The sequence below is a fragment of the Monodelphis domestica genome, chromosome 1 (genome assembly GCF_027887165.1).
Source record: "Monodelphis domestica isolate mMonDom1 chromosome 1, mMonDom1.pri, whole genome shotgun sequence".
Lineage (NCBI taxonomy): Eukaryota > Metazoa > Chordata > Mammalia > Didelphimorphia > Didelphidae > Monodelphis > Monodelphis domestica.
Window position 1 is genome coordinate 600428248 of NC_077227.1, and position 20415 is coordinate 600448662.

General features: G+C 39.2%; 1 protein-coding gene across 2 annotated transcripts; it reads left to right on the plus strand.

The window, feature by feature from the left end:
• Window positions 1-1621: 1621 nt before the first annotated feature.
• Window positions 1622-19144, plus strand: LOC100033201 (zinc finger protein 883-like). Of its 2 annotated transcripts, none has more exons than XM_056813746.1 (6): window positions 1622-1937; window positions 2061-2535; window positions 2947-3035; window positions 9145-9271; window positions 9649-9744; window positions 15934-19144. In XM_056813746.1, the coding sequence occupies exons 2-6, from the start codon at window positions 2484-2486 to the stop codon at window positions 17508-17510; spliced, it is 1941 nt and encodes a 646-aa protein (XP_056669724.1). In that variant the 5' UTR covers window positions 1622-1937; window positions 2061-2483; the 3' UTR covers window positions 17511-19144. The 2 variants fall into 2 exon arrangements, with proteins under 2 accessions (XP_056669724.1, XP_056669725.1); XM_056813747.1 differs by having other exon boundaries at window positions 2144-2535.
• The last annotated feature ends 1271 nt before the right edge of the window (window positions 19145-20415 follow it).

Here is a 20415-nt window from a genome sequence, read left to right on the forward strand (position 1 = left end):
CAAGTCTTGTATTCTCCATATTTGGGGACTTTATTTGGGTTTTTTGGTCTAGGCTTCCCATGCTCCTGCTCAAACTATCCCTTATACCTCAAATTCACTCCTTTAGTTCTGCCTGTGAGAGACCCCAACTTCCGTTAAGATTCATCTCAAGAGTCAACTCCTAAGGGAAGCCATTTCTGGTCCCCACTACTTTTAGTGCTCTCCTTCTCAATCATGTATATAATTATTTCATTATGTATTCTGTTCCCTACTCCATCCCACATCAGAAGTGTCATTTCCTTAAGAATTGAGACTGGTTTTTGTTTTGTATCCTCATTGCCTTGTACGGAGTAGTTGTTTAATATCTATTGTATTGAATAGTAGACAGATTTTGAGGTCTTTGGAGATGCACGGTACCAGGACTCATACCCAGCCCTATTCCTCTGATATGAAATCCACAGCTACTTCCTCAAAAATCAGATTCTGAAACATGCTCTTACTCTCAAATGGTTCTGGAAATCCAACTAACAGTGACGTTGCATCATCAAATGAGGTATACTTAGTATATAGGATGAAGTTTTGTCTTTGTGCTATTCACTTGAACCATGCTTGAGTGTTCCATCCCACCCACATCAACCATCAAAAAGCATTTATTAAACATTTATTATGTGTCAGGCATTCTGCTAAGCCCTGGAGATATATTAGAACAGGTGAGATAAGATGTGAGTAATTGGTAATACCAAATATATACATGTTAAAAGAGAGGTAATACTAGATTTATATGTAAATAATAGAAGATAGATACATGTTAATAACTCAGTAATATCAAATACATATAGATAAATAATTATATAATACAAGATAGAGACAGGTATATAATTCAGTAATGCCAGATATGTGCATGTTAATAACTATGTAATACCAGATATAGAAATGTTAATACTAAGCAATACCAGGAATCTAGATGTTAATATAAATATTAGGCAATATAAGGCAATATAAATCATACATGTTAATAATGTGGTAATACCGGCTATAGAAATGTTAATAACTAGGTAATAACATGATATCTAGACGTTAATAAATAATACAAGCTAGATACATAGTAATAACTTGGTAATGCCAAATATGTAAATAAGGAGGTAATGCCATTTAGAGATATGTTAATAACGATTCAAAGTATATGTAAATACAGGCAATATAGCGAATATATAGGAAGGAATTCTCAGAGGGGGAGTTACTAGTAGCAGTGGGGGGGCCTGGAAAAAGCTCTTCCATTTCCCTTCTCCCCATCTCTAGACCCCAGGTACCTCAGGCACAAAGTCCCAGGCATTGTTAAGCGCTGGGAATACAAAGACAAGCAAATACTCTCAAAGAGGTCACCTCCAGCAACGTTGCTTTATCTAGGCAGAACGTGGGGAGCTTGGGGGGCGACATTAAGCCAGACTCGCACTAACAAGCTCTCAGGGGTCGCAGCTCCAGAAGAACCAGAGAAGAAGCGCCTGAGCTTGGAACCTCAGTAGCCACTCGAGGGTCAAAAGCCTCCTGTTCCCTATGAGAATTAAGCTTCCCACGGGACACGAAAGGTAACGAGCCGGAAGTGGTGGCGGCGACGCCCACAGGGTTCTGGGAAACGTAGTGCAAGGATTGGGCTAAGCCGGCGGTTCCTTCCGGTCTGCAAGCTGGTTTCCTTTGTGGGTCCCGTACCGGTTTAGGGCGGGCGGTCCAGAGCTCGGCGACTCCAACCGGCTACTGAGCGAAAGGATCCCGGCCGCGGTGTGCGTGTGTCAGGGGGTCAGGAAGGACTCTGTGGCTGGAGAAAGGCAGCAGTGTAGAGCTCGGGGGGGAAAATCCTTCCCCGGGCATGGATGGACCGGCCTGACCCCCTTCCGTTCCCCAGGCTCGGGAAACCGAGGCGAGACTAGTGGCGCCGTCCAGTACTTGGTTCCGTATTTTGAGTATGTATCTGCTGTGGGAGTTTGGGGCGTGGAGCAGAGGAAAGGTCTGTGTGTCTGTGTGTCTATGTGGGTGCACATCTAGCTGAGCAGGATTCTGGAGTTCTTTTTCTTCTTTGCAAACAGTGCCTTGCCCCACCGCTTCTTTTCCTGCCATCCTCTCGGTGTGACTGAAAGTAATGGCTCTCTCTTGTGACACTATCCTTTAGTGGATCCTTCCTGGGAGTCTGCAGAGGCCCAACCTGCGAACATTAGAGAGCTGTTTCCCCACCAGAGAAGTAGATGATTGGATCCCTCAGCCAAAAGGATGTTAGCTCCTAGATAAAGGATCCTCAGCAGTAAGTGGAGCTCTTAACATGAAGTCAAAAGAAGAGTCCCCTGGGGTGTAGGAATTCCTCCCAGGAAGAACCTCCAACTTCAGCTTGACACCAGAGCTTCAGGAGAGAGTCTGCACAGTCGATGCTGAAACTGATGGAGCTGGAAATGTTCCTGATGATCCTGTAAGATAAAGGTCAGGATTTGGGTGAAGGCACAAGGTGACCTTTGAACATGGAACAGTGGATGACCATGGAGCATCTGACTCAGATACTTAAGGGAAAAGGTAAGAAGGGATTCCAGTATAAATGTATGGGTTTGGAGGAGTCTGGGGAAGCCCCCCTTCTCATTATGGAAAACATCTCAAGGGAGGGTTTCCTGATCTCAGTGTCATGGGATTAACAAATGAGAATATCTGGGACTTCAAAATAGGGGGCCCCTTATAACATCCAACCTCTTCTAGCCATTTACACACATCTATGACTTCAACTCCTTTAACTGAAATCTGCCGTGAACATAGAGTAAGATAACAATGTTAGTGGTCTTCAAATTGGCAGGCTTATTCTGACCCCTTTTTAAACAATTTCTAAAAAATATGGGGATCCAAACTAATTGGTGTGATGGAATTTGTAACCTATTGAGTATGAGAACTATAAAATAGAATCAGTCACCTTTTTGGCTTCTTTCATCCCTTCAGCTCCTTCTTCTCAGGAACCTGGCCTTTCTCAAGTGGGGAACCCAGAAGAGGAGCAAATGACAATTCTTTTTCTCAGAACCAGGTCCCAGGTGAGTTGTAATTTTCTTACTCTTTTCTAAAATGCCTAGATTGTAGATACATTTGCTCCCTGCACTTAAAAACATTTTTCTTCAAGGAATTCCCATCCAGGCACTCTATCCCTAGTTCTCTCCAAAGAGATGAGGCCCATGATAGTGAATGACTCCACAGAAAATGCTCCCATGTTATTGAATGTTCTCCCTCAGCATCCCTGGCTTTCCCATTTAACATTCACTAGTTCAGTGGTTCTCAACCTCTCAATTTGTAGCAATGAGAATACATAATGCATATCAGGTATTTACATTCCAAATCATAACTGTAGCAAAATTACAGTTTTGAAGTAGCCACCAAAATAATTTTTTGGTTTGGGGTTACTGCAACATGAGGAACTATATTGCGGGGTCACGGCATTAGAAAGGTTGAGAACCACTGCACTAGTTCGTTAAAAAAAAAGTCATTTAGGCCTACTGTATGTTCATTACTATGCTAAGTACACTGATGAATAGAAAGTAAATTATGACATAGTCTTCTGAGTATGCTGACAGTATTACCACTAATAGTAGACTGACACATCAAAGAATTAGTGATACAAGAAAATGATAACTGAAAAATAAGTATATAAACAACAGGTGTGTTGGAATTTATGAAAGGGTAAAATCAGTATAAGCTTGAATAGGTAATAAATTTGAATGTGAAGAATTATAACAGATGGTAGAAAGCTTTGAATGCCATCCTCAGTTTAGACTATATCCTGAAAGTTATTCATTTTAAGGAAAAGGATTTAAAATGCTTAAGATCTAATGAGAGGGAAGAGTTTAAAAAATCTTTAGAGTTGCTAATCTGGAGGATAGGTGAGTTTTCCAATAATAAAGCTGGATTTATGCCAAGCCTTGAAACATATCCTTTTTAAAAGGTAAGATAACCAAAATGTTAATCCATGGATTTATGTTATGACACCAGGGTTCTTCCCAAATTCTTTCCTTTAGATGTCAGGCTCTAGTCTGTCCTTTCTAAGAAGCCTGGGATTATAGCTTGTTTGATTGCTTAATGGAAGTGAAATGTTTATATTTTCCTCAGAGGGGAAAAAAACCCAGAAAGGACTTTTTACAGTGGTAGTTAAATGAGAGGCAATAGAATATAATAGAAAGAACACTAGTCTTGCAGCCAGGATAGACCTAGGCTTCCCACCCCTGACACCAGAAGTATGACTGAGCAATTCTCAAATCCTCTCTGAGTCTCTTTAATGCCTCTGGAAATCTACCTCACTGAGTTGTGAGAATATAATGAGCTCACATCTGTAAAAGGCTTGTCAAACTTTACAGTGCTATATAAATGTTAACTATTAATAATAATAAGTAATGGGATTTCAACTTTCATGACCTTGCTGCCTATAATACTGAAATACAGTGATCACTTGTTTAGTGTACATTGTCTTAAGCATATTTCCACAATGACATAAATTTATTATTTTATAACTTGATTTCTAGGTATTAGATATTTTATTTTTGTAATATCTCCTCTCTTCCAATGGTCCATTTTTTAATTTTTGCCCAAAAACAGTTTCAGTGATGATATAGTAATTAAATGGTTCTGAGGTTTCATCATTGTGGGTACTTACTACTTTTTGTGTATGTATATGTGTATTTCCTCCAGTAATATTTTATTGTATTTTTTCACATTTACATGTAGAAATAATTTTTAACATTTTCTTTACATTTTCCCATACAAATTCTCTCCTCTCCTCTTTCCTAACCTCTGCTCTCCTCAAGACGGCAAACAATATGTTATAGGTTATACATGCAATACATATTTCCACATTCTACATGAGGATACTCCTTTCAAAAGTGCACAAACCATCCATACCTTTTCATTTTATATAACACTTGATTCAGTTCTTCCATAGATTCTCCACAGAGGATCCATCTCTTGACATTCTGAATACCAGTGAAGCAAAGGGACCAGCTATCTCTTTATAGCCATTCATATCTGATGTAATTATTTATATTACTTAATATTAGAGAGACTGGGTATCATAATTTATATTTCCTAATTTACATATTGAATCTTACCACATACCTTTTATGGGTCAATGCCCAATTAAAAATCAGAGCACATTTTTTTGTGTGTCTGAGGGAAGTATAGGAAGTAAAGGCAAATAATGATCATTGGATTAGTGAGGGTTTTTTTATACTAATAGAATACCTTTTATGGGTCAATGCCCAATTAAAAATCAGAGCACATTTTTTTGTGTGTCTGAGGGAAGTATAGGAAGTAAAGGCAAATAATGATCATTGGATTAGTGAGGGTTTTTTTATACTAATAGAATCACCCTGAGTATGTGTGTAAATGTGAGTTTTGATCTCTTTCTACCAAAGTCATTTTTATATATTCCCTACACAAACTCCCTCATCAGGAAGCCCTCTTTTGGGGGCTTTCAGCCCCTCAGCATTCCCCTCTCCTCATCCTTGTTACCCTCCCTAGGTACTAACCTTCCAGTGTCCTTCTGAAAATGTGACATCCAGAAATAAGTGCAGTATTCCTGATGTGATCTGACCAAGAGAGAATACAGTGGGGGCTATCGCCTTCCATTCTGGAGACTATATTTCTGATGATGCAGGCTAAGTTCACATTAGCTTTTTTGGCTGTCATATCACTCTATAGTCTCATATTGAACTTGCAGTCACCACTGTCCTTTTCATATGTTGGATCCTTTGTCATGACCCTTCTATCTTGTATTTGTACATTTAATCATTTTAAAGTCAGGTACAGAACTTGACTTTTTTTTTTTTAATCTCGATTGTTGTTCAGTTCTGGCCTCAGGTGCTTACTAACTATATGACTTTGGGCAAATCACTTATCCCTGTATGCTTCAGTTTCCTTTATCTGTATAGGGAGCTGGCGAAGGAAATGGCAAACCATTTCAAAGTATCTCTGCCAAGAAAACCCAAATGGAGTCACAAAGATTCAAACATAATTGAAACTACTGAACTTAGGTTGTAAGGGATTCCCAGTTTAGTAACCCTCCATAGAAGCAGATTGGCAAGGTGATTTTAACTTATAGTTTTGATTGTCTGGCACAATGGTGTCAAACTCAAATATAAATGGATCCCTGCAGACTGAATTTTTTGTTTAACCCTTACTGTGGTTACTATAGTTAATACAGTACTGTGTATTGGTTCTAAGTCAGAAGAGCAGGAAAGGCTAGGCAGTGGGAGTCAAGTGACTTGCCCAGAATCACACAGCTAAGAAGTGTCTGAGGCCGGATTTTAACCTAGGACCTCCTGTCTCTAGGCCTGACTCGCAATCCATTGGGCTACCCAATTGCCCCCCAAACTGAATTTTGACTTAGAAAATCACTAATTAATGTTACCTATATAGTATTTTTATTTATTTTGTTAAATATTTCCCAATTTCATTTTAATCTAATTTAAAAGGCAAGTTTGACACCTCTGGTCTAGGACATAATGACTTGTCTGTGGTCATATAGCTTATATATGTTAGAAGTCAGACTTAAATTCAGGTCTTCCTGAATCCAACACAGGTCCACTATCCACTATGCGATGCTACTTCTAATGTTACATTTATCACCCTTAAATTTTTTACTAGTTTCTCCCCCATCATTCTAGACCTTTGAAATATTTCTGGATTCATATTCTATCATCCAGTGTATCAATTTCCTCTCAACTTTGTGCTATCTACAATTTTATTAACCACATGCTATCCAACTTTCATCTGGACCAGTGGTAAAAATGTTAAACAAAATAGGACCAAGGACAGAGACTGAGGACCCCGCTAGATTCTTTACTACACTTGATGAGTTTCCCCTGTCACCACCCTTCAGGTGCTGCTATTCCTTCTGCTCCAAATCCATTTAGTTGGCCTAACATTCAGTCCAGTTTCTCCATTTTATCTACAGGAATTCATGAAGTAATATCATAGGCCTTGCTGAAATACCCATGAGCCTAGTAAACCCCATAAAAACTGTAAATAAGGGTACTCAGGCACAACTTGGTAATGACCCCCTGCCAATTCCTTAGGATTTCTTCTTTTGGTTCTTAAATTCTAAGATTTTTGCAGAAGTTGGCATACAACTCATTGGCTTATAGTTTTAAAACCTTTTTTGAAAACCAAGCAAAAATTTGGTAGTGTCTGGTCTTGTGGTAACTTTCCTATTCTCTACCATTTTTTTAAAGCCCTTACCTTCTTTCTTAGAATCAATACTAAATATTTGTTCCAAGGCAGAAGAGCAGTAAGGGATAGACAATTGGGGTTAAGTAACTTGATCAGGGTCACACAGCTAGGAAGCATCTGAGACTAGTTTTGAACCCAGGACTTCCTTTCTCCATCTCTTTATCCACTAAGCCACCTGGCTCCCCCTCCACCATTGCTTTTCTAAAATTATCAATAGCACTCACATCTGCAAGTTCTTTGAGGTCCCTAAAAGCTATCTCTTTTACTTGTGCCAGGTAATTGAACTCACTGAGAGCAGCTAGTTGTTCTTTTGTTATCTCTTCATTTATTTAAGTTTCAGTTCCCTTTAGGCCAATTTTTTTTTTATCCTCAGATCAGTTTTCTCGACTTGGTAGAGAAAACAGAAACAAAATAGGAATGACATATTTGTCTTCTTGATATTGTCTATCACACTGATCCTTCTCCTTCCAAGCAGATATTCTACTTTTTTATTGTTCAGACTTTGACTCCAAACAGTTTTTATTTTTTACTTTAGAACTGAGTATTTTGGGGGCAGCTGGGTAGCTCAGTGGATTGAGAGTCAGGTCTAGTGATGGGAGGTCCTGGGTTCAAATATGGCCTCAGACACTTCCCAGCTGTGTGACCCTGGGCAAGTCACCTGACCCCCATTGCCTAGCCCTTACCACTCTTCTGCCTTGGAGCCAATACACAGTATTGACTCCAAGATGGAAGGTAAGGGTTAAAAAAAAAAAAGAACTGAGTATTTTATTTTCATTGCATGAATAGTACATATTGTTGGTAAACTTATTTACAGTATATTTATGGGGGCAGCTGGGTAGCTCAGTGAATTGAGAGCTAGCCCTAGAGACGGGAGGTCCTAGGTTCAAATCTGGCCTCAGACACTTCCCAGCTGTGTGACCCTGGGCAAGTCACTTGACCCCCATTGCCTACCCTTACCACTCTTCTGCCTTGGAGCCAATACACAGTATTGACTCCAAGACAGAAGGTAAGGGTTTAAATAAAAAAAAAACAAACTTATTTACAGTACATTTATGTTGGTCATTAGGCAGAAGAGATAAGACATTTGGGTTTGATTGGACCAGTTTCCTCATTCTCTCATATGTTGCATATGAGAAGTCATTGCCTATGCAAGAGAGTCAATGTACAGTAGGTCAAACATAGTTTTTAAAAAGCTTTTTTTGGTTGTCTTTAAGATTTTTTCTGCTTTTATATTTTTTTAGTCTTCCCAACAGTATTCTTTTTTTAATTTTTGTATTTCATTAAACATTTCCATATTTTCCAATTACATATAAAAAATTTTTAACATTTTGAATTACAAATTCTCTCCTTCCCTTCCATCCCTCCTCAAGTTACTAACATTTTTCATCAAAGGTCCTTTTGAAATGATCTTAAATCATTTCCTGACACAAGACTATGCATTATTTTCTATTTATACTCCCCATTTTTCTGTCATATGTATATATCTTTTCAAAATTTAAATTTATTGAGTTGCCCATGCAAGTAAATTAATATCCATATTCACTTTCTCATCTTCATCAGAATAGTTTATATCTTCATTTTCAGATTTTAAGAGCATCCTGTCTCTTAAACCAGGGTCTCATAAATTCAAGGCCACAGGATCCTATCCATATGTATCCCTGAACTCTGAAATATACACCCTGAAAACTTAGGGTATAGGTTGGATGATGTCTGATATTTCCTTCTTTGATTACTACGACTTCTCTAACATAGCATGATTATTTCTTCCCTGTCATTTCCATTTAACTTCCTCCCCTTTTTATATCATCATACCCAAAGAAGTCTGGTCCATCCCTTCTACCTATCCTGATGCTGCCAACTTCACAAATCTTCTCTGAGCTATGTTTGATGTAGGATTATTGGATAAACAGGAATGTATTTGATGTTTAGGAATCAGTGGCCTTCAAGGATGTAGCTGTGGACTTCACCCAGGAGGAATGGGGGCAATTGGATCCTGCACAGAGGGACTTGTACAGGGATGTGATGCTGGAGAACTATGGGAACCTGGTCTCACTGGGTAAGAATGTCTTCCCCACTGTGACACTGACTGTCAGCTAGAATACTTCTGCTTCCTTGATTTTTAAAAGATACTTACTTAGCCAAATTTTCACCTGGAGCTCAGTGATTTATAATCCCTTTAGAGCCCAGAGACAGGGCAGTTCTGTTCCCTGTTTTCAGATGAAAAGTCCACTATTTACAGAGTGTAAAGTGGGCCTTCATTGTGCTATCCCTGATTTATCAACTACCTTACCCTTTAAAGGACTGCATCTCACTGCTGGATCCTTCCTATGCTGACTTCTCTGTCATCCCACACCAAGGACCCAGACATTGATTATGTAATTGCCATTGTAATCAGCACAAACAAACATGTCCTATTTCTTTCTCTATGACCAGGATTTCCAGTTTCTAAGCCATATGTGATCTCCCAGCTGGAGCAAGGGGAAGAACCCTGGGTGGTGGAAAGAGAAGTCTCAAGAGGCATTTGCCTAGGTGAGTGAATAAAAACTAAACAGATGGATTTTACCTGGTATTTTAGGTATTCAGCCTAACTGTTAAACTATTAGTCAGGAGCTGTCTTCAAAGATCTGAAGGCCTGGAAAAAATCTGAGACTATTTAATATAAGCACTCTCACATATTTTGTCTTCTCCTCAACCTTGATGGTCACCAGGTAGCTGGATGGTTTAGTGGATAGAAAGCCAGGCCTAGAGATGGGAGGTCCTAGGTTCAGATCTGACCTCATACTTCCTAGCTGTGTGGGCCTGGACAAGTCACTTAACCCTCATTGCCTGATCCTTATCACTCTTTACTTTGGAACCAGTACATAGTATTGATTCTAAGATGGAAGGTAAAGGTTTCACGGTTCTTTTTGACACTAAGACAAAAGGTAAGGATTTTAAAAATGTGGATGACCTCCCTTAAGCTTCTTATTTCCTTCTTTGTGACAGGAAGATGTATCTCAAAGTAAATCACTTGATCTATATCATGAATTTATTTGATCTACCTCAAGGTATTCTATCTCAGTTGGGATAATAAGAAGACCCCTAGTCAAGCTACAGTTAAGAGCAAGGATCAAGGGACAAGATCAGGAAGTGTAGGTTCATAAAAGCAAGTAGTAGTTTGGGGTGAATATCAACAAAGGTAGTCACAGACCAGAAATGACTGTTATCAGTTGATCAAATCTAAGTCTTAGTCTTTCAGAGGCTTTTTCTTCCTTTTTTAATTTTATTATCATGCAAAACACTTCCATATTGGTCACTGTTGTAAGATGTTTATGCTTTGGTAAAAGATGTTATGCTTTGATCTGCATCCATCCAACTCCAACAGTTCTTTCTCTGGAGATGGATAGCATTCCCTATCATAAGTCTTTCAGGTGTGGCCCAGATCATTACATTGCTGAGAATAGCCAAGTTTTCATGTTTGATCATTGTCCAATACTGTTGTTACTCTATACGATGTTCTCCTGGTTCTGCTTATTTTGCTCAGCATCAGTTCATGCAGATTTCCAGCTTTTTTCTGAAATCATCCTATTCATTATTTCTTATACTATAATAATAGTATTCCATCACCAACAAATACCACAATTTGTTTAAACATTCCTCAATTGATGGACATCCCCTCAATTTCTAATTCTTTATCACCACAGAAAAAGCTGCTATAAATATTTTTGTACAAGTAGGTCCCTTGCCCTTTTTTATTATCTCTTTGGGATACAGATCTAATAGTGGTATTACAAGATCAAAAGGTATGCACAATTTTATAGTCCTTTGGGTATAGCTCCAGATTGCCCTTTAGAATGGTTGGATCAACTCTACCAGCAATGCATCAGTGTCCTAATTTTGCTACATTTCATCAAACATTTTTCCCTTTCCTTTACTATCTTATTGGCCAATCTGATAGGTGTGAGGTGGTACCTTAGCAAGGCTTTTTCTTCCTAGATAGTTCAAGACTGTACTTTAGTTCCATACCCCAGAACAGAACTTAGGGAATAAAGCATTAAAAAAATGGAGGAAGGACCACATTTTAGAAGGTCATTAATTGGTCCAGACAAGCAGTAATGAAGGCTTTTATTAAGATGTTGGCAGTGACCAAGAATAGGAGGTAGAAATGATTAGAATTGCTGATACCTTCATTATAAGAGATAAGGGAGAAAGAATTATCAAAAGATAACATCAAGGTTTTGACTTGGAAAGCTGGGCAAATGATAATTCCAGGGGCAGGAATAATAGTCAGAAGAAAGGAAGGTGGTTCAGGGAAAACTATAATGCCCTCCAGTTTTATAAATGTTGAATTTGGACATACAATGCTTATATCCTATTGACAATAAGAGGTGTAGGTCTAGAGCTCACATGGGCTTTCAAGGCTGGAGACTGAAATTTGGAAGGCATTCACACATACACAAAATATTGCTCTTTTTTTGCTGCACCACAGTGTAGTCACAACCCTGAGTACTTGGAAGCTGTGCCAGCAGAGCATTAGCAGCTAGAAAAGTTTGGACTGCAATCTTGCCAACTGAACTGCCTAGAGACCGGCCTAGTCAAGTCTAGAGAGGTTTATCTCCAGCAGAATAACTGTTCTAGGAATGCCTTTTTTACCATGACAATCCCTGAAACAACTCAAAGGCTCAAAGATCTGTGATCTCAGCAGTTTGAATGTTTCCTCCATTGATGAAGACTGGATCCCATCATTACTTGCCTGTCACGTACAATTCTTGTCCATGTACTCTCATCAATTCACCACGAGGGATCCCCTCCCCCACAATGGCCTTTCTCAACTTCAGTGACATTTCTTTTTCCTTACCATAAGACTAGCCCATCTTTTTTCTTTCATTCATTTCTTTATACGTAATTGTGCTCTTTGAGGTTTTCAATTTGCTGTAAACATTGCACCCTGCCCATAAGGTAAAACTACCTCATACTTAGAACTACCCAGAGGTGGAATGAGCTTCCTAGAGATTTAGTGGCTTTACCCTTACTTCAAACAACAACTGGGTGAGCAACTGTCAGAAATGTTGTGGAGGGGGATTCTTGTGCAGGCACAGGTTGAGTGAGATTGGCTCTGAGATTCCTTCCGGTATCTGAGTATCCATAATGCTGTGATTGATCTCTCTGCTGCCAATAAGGAAGTATGCCAGCTAACAATCTCCAGTTTCATCCATGGTCCAAATAGTAAAAGGCTCAATCACACAAGATCCATTTTCCCTCAGATTTTACAGATTTCTTAACTAGGCTTCCTTTGTCTGTTCTGGGAATTAATTAGAAGTTAATTTCCTGGCCTTCTCCCAGATTAGGAGGTAGAGGAATATTTCCCTTTCAGTTGTGACACATACCTAAACTAGCTTCAGGCCCCTGATCTTAGCTGTTATATGAGCTTCTAAGCAAAATCCCACGTGGGCCTAAGAAGTAGGGCATGTCTGTGATACTTAGCCCATTCTCCCACAAGCACTTTGTCTAGAATATTCAAGGGATTCACCTTAGTATAGTCTCTGACCCATTTGTGCCCAGCTCTGTCTGTGCCAGTCCTGCCCAGCTCCAGAATGCATTCTCTTTGTGAGGCTTATTCAGGATATAGTTCCCAGTTTACCCACATGGCTGCAAGTGTTAAGTCATGTGAAACTGCCTGTAGATTTCCAGAAAATGAAGGTATAGATAACTCCTGAAATTTGCCAATAAAGGAAATGAAGAAAAGGACTGAAGCCATTCAGGAAAAGAGATTAAATGGGAAGATTTTTTTAGAACTGGTAAAGCCTGAACCTACCTGTAGGCAGGAGAGATGGAGATGGTAGATTGGCTCTGAGGCAGAAAAACAATAAGGGCTAGGTAGTGGGGGTTAAGTGACTTGCTCAGAGTCATACAGCTAGGAAATGTCTGAGGTCAGATTTGAACCCAGAAACTCCTGTCGCTAGGCCTGGCTCAATCCACTGAATCATCTAGCTACCCTCACCCCCACTCCAGTAACAATTCTAGGACAAGGGTGAGGCATTTGGATTTAAGCGACTTGCCCAGGATCATTCATCTAGGAAGTTTCTGAAGCCAGCTTTGAATCCAGGTCCTCCTGTCTCTAGGCCTGGAGTTCTGTTCACAGAGTCACCTACTGCCCCAAGTACCTTATATCCTACAGATAATTCTGGATATTCTCATCTCTGTGTATGAGAGAGGGGAATAGGTAGGAATATAGGGAGAGAAAAGTTTTGAACCATGGGTTTTGCCCAGATTTGAGGCTTGGTAACAGGAAAGATCAAGGTACCTTGAAGTGGTTTGGGAAGATTTTATAAAGAAGATATCATTAGACACCATAAGTTGGTGTCCAAAGGAGAAAGAGAACAACTTTCAGGGTCGAGGAAACATCATGAGAGAAGAAGGAAGGACACAAGCTCTTAGTAAGCACTCAGGGTGTGCCAGGTGCTGTGCTGGCTAAGAGCTTTACATATATCTCATTTCATCCTCACAGCAACCCTGGGAGGTGGGACCACAGTTATCTTCATTTTACAACTGAGGAAACTGAGGCAGAAAGGTTAGGTGACTTGTCCAGAGCCACACAACTAGTAAGTGACCAAGGTTTAATTTGAACTCAGGTCTTCCTAACTCCAGACCCATCGCTGTACCTACTGCTCCATGTAGCTGCCTCCAAGTAAAGGCTTGGGGTTGAAAATAGCTTTCATAGAGGATTTAAAGTGCTTATCAGAGAATAGTTAGAAATACCTTTTGATTGGTAGAGTGGAACCAGACTATTTAGGACTTTGAACATTAAATCAAAGGTTTTGACCTTATTATAAAAAAGGAGGAGGCACTGGAAGTTTTAGACTAGGAACACACAACATTGTAAAATTGCTGTTTTAGCAGTCAGTCAGCAAGCATTTATTAACCTTCTACTATGGGCCAGGTACTGCTAGGGGCTGGGAAGGTAAATACAGGGGAAGGAACTAAACAGTCATTTTAAGTACCTACTGTGTACCAAGCATCATGCTAAGCACTTGATAAATATTATTTCATTCAGTCTTCACAATATCCCTGGGAGGAAAGTACTATTATTATCTTCATTTTACAGTTGAGGAAACTTAAAGGTTGACTCTCTTATATAAGACCCCAGTGCTCTGAGTATTGCACCACCACCTGCTCATAAAAGAGGGTATTTTTAGATCAAAATATACAATTTGTCACTTTAGTTTATTTGCATTTTTATTTTGGGGGTTTGATTTTATATGATTATTCTCTTACAAAAATGAACAATATGGAAATATGTTTTGCATGTATAACTCAGATCAGATAAGTTTGCCAGGTCCAGGAAGGGGGAGGGAAGGAAGGGAGGGAGATAATTTGGATCATATAACTTGGGAAAACTTATTTGGAAATTTATTACATGTAACTGATAAAATATAAATATTTTTAAATTTAAAAAATGACTTGTAAGAACCCCCCCCGCCCCAATTAAAAAATAAGAGAGGCTATTTTCACTTTCAAGGAGCTTACATTTCTATAAGGGATACACACACAGATACACGCTCATTCATAAATACATACACAGAGATACATATATGTGTGTACATATATTCATCATATACATAGTCTACCAACATGTTTACTATATATATGGTGTATAGTGCTCATGTATAGAATATGTCCCATGTCTGTGTGTATGTATACATATTCACACATTCACCAAAATAAATACAAGGTAGTTAGGAAGTGGGTTGACCCAAGTAGTTGGGATCAGGAAGAGATGAATTCTAAAATAAGAGTGAAGAAGGAAAATGTTCTAAGAGATGGGAGATAGGCTACTATATGTGAGAAACAGAGAGAAGGCTAGTTTGGCTGGACTGCAGAATGAGGGAAGAAAAGTAATGAGGTTGGAGGGATAGGTTGGGGCCAGGTTGTAAGAGGCTTTGAAAACCAAATAGGGGCATTGGCATTTCATTTTTGAGATAATTAGGAACCATGTGACCCATTGCTGAAGTTTATTGAATAGTATAGTGGCATAGTTTATCTGTACTTAAGGAAAATCACTGACAGCCATGTGGAAAACAATGGGTTAGAGTAGAGAAACATTTGAGTCTAAGAGACCAGTGAAGTCTAGGGAAGAGGCGATGATCTAAACTCAGATGGAGGTTAATGTTTAAGAAGAGACACGGGTTCAGGTGTGAGAGATATTATAAATGTAGAAACATCCAGATTTGACTCCTTATTGAGTATTAGATGGGAGAGACTGAAGAGCTGAGGATAACACTAAAGTTATGAACCTAGGAATGGTGGTTCCTTTAGTAGAAATTGGGCGTTTTGGAATGAGGTGGATTTGAAATAATGATTTTGATTTTGTGTATGGTTGGGTTTGAGATAAGAAAGGTAAATCTCAGGAGAGTTTGGAGGTAGGGAAGCAAATTAGAAGCCTATTACAATCTAGGCATAAGTAGTGATAGCCTGATACTGATATACCTTAATTAGGTTCTGTGGCTACTATTCTGACCTTGTAATCCTTCCTGAGAGGTTCTCCTCAGCTGGGCTTAATTTATATTCCATTGTTCTTTCACTTCATCCCTCCTGACATTTCCTAACTCCTTCAAAGATTAAAAGGCTTTATTTGTGAGCGCTCAGAGAAACATGTACATTGTCTACATTATTTTCAGTTTTATCACAACATTCTGAATACATGAAACAAAGGACATTTGATTTTTTTATTTCTTTCAGACTTGGAGGCGAGGGCTGAAATCAAGGAAACTGCAAAGCAGGACATTTCTAAAGAGGAATCATCTCAAGAAGTTATCATACAAAGATTCACAAAGGATAGTCTTCGGAATCCTCAGTCAGGTGATACCTGGCAACATGAAGTGTGGTTACAGGGGCAGCAGAGAAGCCAGGAAACATATTTAAGGGAAATGGCAATCAACCACAAGCAATCACCAATCTGGGAAAAAGACCATGGATGTAATGACCTTAAAAAAAGTTTCAGTTTAAGTTCCATCCTTGTGGCACAACAGAAAGTTCCTACAGGAGAAAAACCCTATAAATATGATGCAAATGGAAATAACTTCAGACAAAATCCACTAATAATTGGACATCAGAAAATTGATTTGCGTAACAAACCTTGTAAATGTAATGAATGTGGAAAAGCCTTCCGTTATCACTCAGAACTTACTCGACATAGGAGAACTCATACTGGAGAGAAGCCCTATGAATGTAATGAGTGTGGGAGAGGCTTCAGTCAGAGCTCATCTCTTACTCTACATCTGAGATTTCACACTGGAGAGAAACCCCATAAATGTAATGAATGTGGGAAAGCATTCAGGCATACCTCATCCCTTGTCAAACATCAAAGAAGTCATACGGGAGAGAAACCTTATGAATGCAGTGAATGTGGGAAGGCCTTCAGCCGGAGTACACACCTTACTGAACATCAGAGAATCCATACGGGGGAAAAACCTTATAAGTGTAATGAATGTGGAAAAACCTTCAGCCGTAGTACACACCTCACTGAACACCAGACAATTCATACTAGAGAGAAGCCCTATAAATGCAATGAATGTGGGCAGGCCTTCAGTCATACCTCCTCCCTTGTTAAACATCAGAGAATTCATACTGGTGAAAAACCCTATGAATGTAACGAATGTGGGAAAGCCTTTAGTCGAAGAACACATCTTACTCAACACCAAACAATTCATACCGGGGAGAAACCCTATGAATGCAATGAATGTGGAAAAGCCTTCAGTCACATACTGTTCCTTACAAAACATCGGAAAATTCATACTGAAGAGAAGCCCTATGAATGTGATGAGTGTGGGAAAGCCTTCAGTCATACATCATCACTTATTAAGCATCAGAGAACTCATACTGGAGAGAAACCCTATAAATGTAATGAGTGTGGGAAAGCCTTCAGCCACACTTCATCCCTCAATAAACATCAGAGAACTCATACTGGAGAAAAACCCTATGAATGTAATGAGTGTGGGAAAGCCTTCAGCCAGAGCTCATCTCTTGCACTACACCAGAGTTGTCATACTGGAGAGAGACCTTATTCATGCAGTGAATGTGGGAAAGCCTTCAGTCATACCGCATCCCTTATTAAGCATCAGAGAACTCATACTGGAGAAAAACCCTATGAATGTAATCAGTGTGGGAAAGCCTTCAGCCAGAGCTCATCCCTTATTAAACACCAGAGGACTCATACTGGGGAGAAACCATATGGATGTAATGAATGTGGAAAGGCCTTCAGCCAGAGCTCATCCCTTTTTAAACATCAAAGGACTCATAGAATCATAAAATACTAGTGTTGAAAGGAGCCAACTCCCTTCTTCAAGGTCACCCAGCTGGTAAATGGTAGAGCTAGGACTAAAAGCTAGGTTTCATCACTCCCAGTCCTTTGTTCTTTCTATTATCCTACACTGCCTCTACCTTATACTATATAGAAATGTCATGAGTTAAAATATATGGTAGAAACAACTCATGTTTATATAGCATTTAAATTTTGCTGATTATTTTCTTAATAACAACTCTATGAGGTAGCTAGTAAAGTATTATCCCCATTTTAATGATGAAGAAACTAAGGCTCAGAGAGATAAGTAATTTATCCAGGGTCACACAGCTAGTATTAGAACCAGAACTTGAGTCCCAGTCCCCTCCATCCAAGTCCAGTGAAGTTTCCTGTGCTTCTTAAATATATGAGTTCCATGTATGAAAATCTTCACTGTCATGGTCCCTTGTCACAGTTGCCCTAAAGGAAAGGGATTGGATCAGAAGATACTGCCAAGAATGCAGAATTTGCTGACTTTGTGACCAGACTTATCAGCCAGATCCCTTTGATGTTCTGTGTCCAAGACTTTTGGCAGCTTAACAGTGAGGTTGGCACATAAAACCTGCCAGAGGAGCAGTCCATATGAGGGAAGCCCACAGACAGAACAACATCTGAGAACACCCCTTTTGCATTTTTTGTGCTTGAACAATATCCCATCCATCTGCCTTCTATTCTTTTCCTCCTAGCACTGGCAGCACATGATATAATTAGGACCAACCTCTAGACACCACAGAGAAAGTCTTACTTTTCCTTTCTTTTGTGTGCTGGCCACAGGCATTGTCATCAAGGAGAGAGGACCCCCTCCAATGCCCTTGAGCACAGCTGCTGCTTTTCTACTTTCACAGACTAACCTTGCTCCCTTCCTCACTATGCCAACATTAAGCCACTTTTCAGTCCTTACCTGCATATTGAGGACTTCATAAGGGGAACATTATTAATACAGCCTTGAATATAATTTACTCATATATCAGAGACATCCCATTGAGAGTAGACATGAAAATGAGAAAAACATCCTTTGCACTTAGTCATAATTATTCCTCTGCTCAAAAACCTTCAGTGGTTCCCCTTTGCCTTCAAGGTAAATTTTTAAATTCATTAATTTGGTAATCCTAGAGGTTGCCATAATCTTGCCATACTTTATTGCTGACTTTAGCCCAATTGGTTTGCTCATATCAGCTGACCCAACTTTCACATGACTGCCTCATCTTTTACTCATAGACTTCTGAGCTGTGGAATGTTCTCCCCATTCATTCTCTGCCCATCCTCCAGAAACCAGTTCAGGTTCCACCTCTCTAAAAGACTTTCCTGACCTCCTCCCTCTCCCACAGATTGAGTGACTTCCCCTATTCTGAACTAAAGAAATTGTATGATTCGTTTGGTAATTATGTACTTTCTTGTGATGTCTTATTGTTGACTTGAACTGTTATTTAAATACTTAAATGTTATTTAATTTTTCACACATGAAGCTCCTTGAGAGTTGGGACTGTCTAATATGTCTTTGTAGTCCACATAGCACTTAGCACAGTGCCTTGCACATAATAGGTGCTCAATACAACTTTATTGATTTGGCATCTGAACTTTATGAAAATAAAATAACTTGTTTTGCATCCATTTTTTATTCTGCTCATAAATGACTGTATCTTCTGGTGTTGCTTTTTTTTTTTTGCTGTCTAATCATACTTAAGAAAATATGAAAAATTTCTCCTTTATGGGAGCTTCAAGGCCAATAGTTCATCTAAAACACCTAAACAGTTTATTCTAAATAATAGTTTCTTTCAGAAGATAGGGATTATAAGACTTTTTAGGGATGGGATAGAAATAGGGAAAGCTCTTATTCCATCTGAAGCAATGAAGAAAATGTATTTTTCCCTAATCTTTTTTTTTCTTCATCTTTACCTTCCATCTTAGAATAAATATTCAATATTGATTTGAAGGCATAAGAGCAGTAAGGGCTGGGTAATTGGTGACTTGCCCAGGGTCACAGCTAGAAAGTGTGAGGTCGGATTTGAACCTCGGACCTCCCAACTCTAGGTATAGCTCCATCCACTGAGCCATTTCACTGCCACCTTTTCTCTAGTTTTATTTTACAACAGGCTTTAGAGTGGAATGGAGTTGAGTGAGGTACTAAAGATCAGTCTTTTGAAAAACCTTGCCTTTGGAGCAATTTCAATACCTATGTTTTAAACCTTTATAGTCTGTCTTAGAATCCATACTAAATATCCTTTCTAAGGCAGAAGAGTGGTAAGGACTAGGCAATGGGAGTTAAATGACATGTCCAGGGTCACATAGCTAAGAAATGTCCCAAGCCACATTTAAACTAAGGTCCTCTTGTCTCTAGGTCTGGTCTGGCTTCTTGTTCATGGAACCATTTAGTACCCTTGCCATTTCCTTCTCTAGCTTATTTTTTTTTTAATGAGGAAACTGAGGCAAATGGTGTTAAGTGACTTGTCCAGGATCACAAACAGTGAGTAAGGGTCTGAGGCTGGATTTGAATTCAGTTCTTCCTGACTCCAGGCCTAGTGCTCTATCCACTATGCTATTTAACTGCCATAAAAACACAAATAACATTTATATAGCACTAATAGCACTTTATTATCTCATTTGATTCTTACAACAACCCTAGGAAGTAGGTGCCATATTATCCCCATTTTACAGATGAGGAAACTGAGGCAAACAAGTTAAGTAACTTGTCTAAGGTTCACAAATGGTGAGTAAGGGTCTGAGGCTGGAAATCTCATCCAGCTGCCCAAATGATGTGGAGGTCTTCCAAATCTATTTAGAGCTGATTCAGTTAGACTCTTGTCATAAGGACAGTGACATTTTCTAATTGCTTCTTGAATGTAGAGACCATGTTTTTGCCTTTTTTTATACCCAACAGCTTA

Excerpts from the sequence above, each read along its gene's own strand:
- LOC100033201 (XM_056813746.1), top strand. The coding sequence starts at position 2,484 with ATGGAACAGTGGATGACCATGGAGCATCTGACTCAGATACTTAAGGGA. Across the intron at positions 3,036-9,144 it reads TTCTCAGAACCAGGTCCCAG|GAATCAGTGGCCTTCAAGGA; the intron begins GTGAGTTGTAAT and ends TTTGATGTTTAG. Across the intron at positions 9,745-15,933 it reads CTCAAGAGGCATTTGCCTAG|ACTTGGAGGCGAGGGCTGAA; the intron begins GTGAGTGAATAA and ends TATTTCTTTCAG.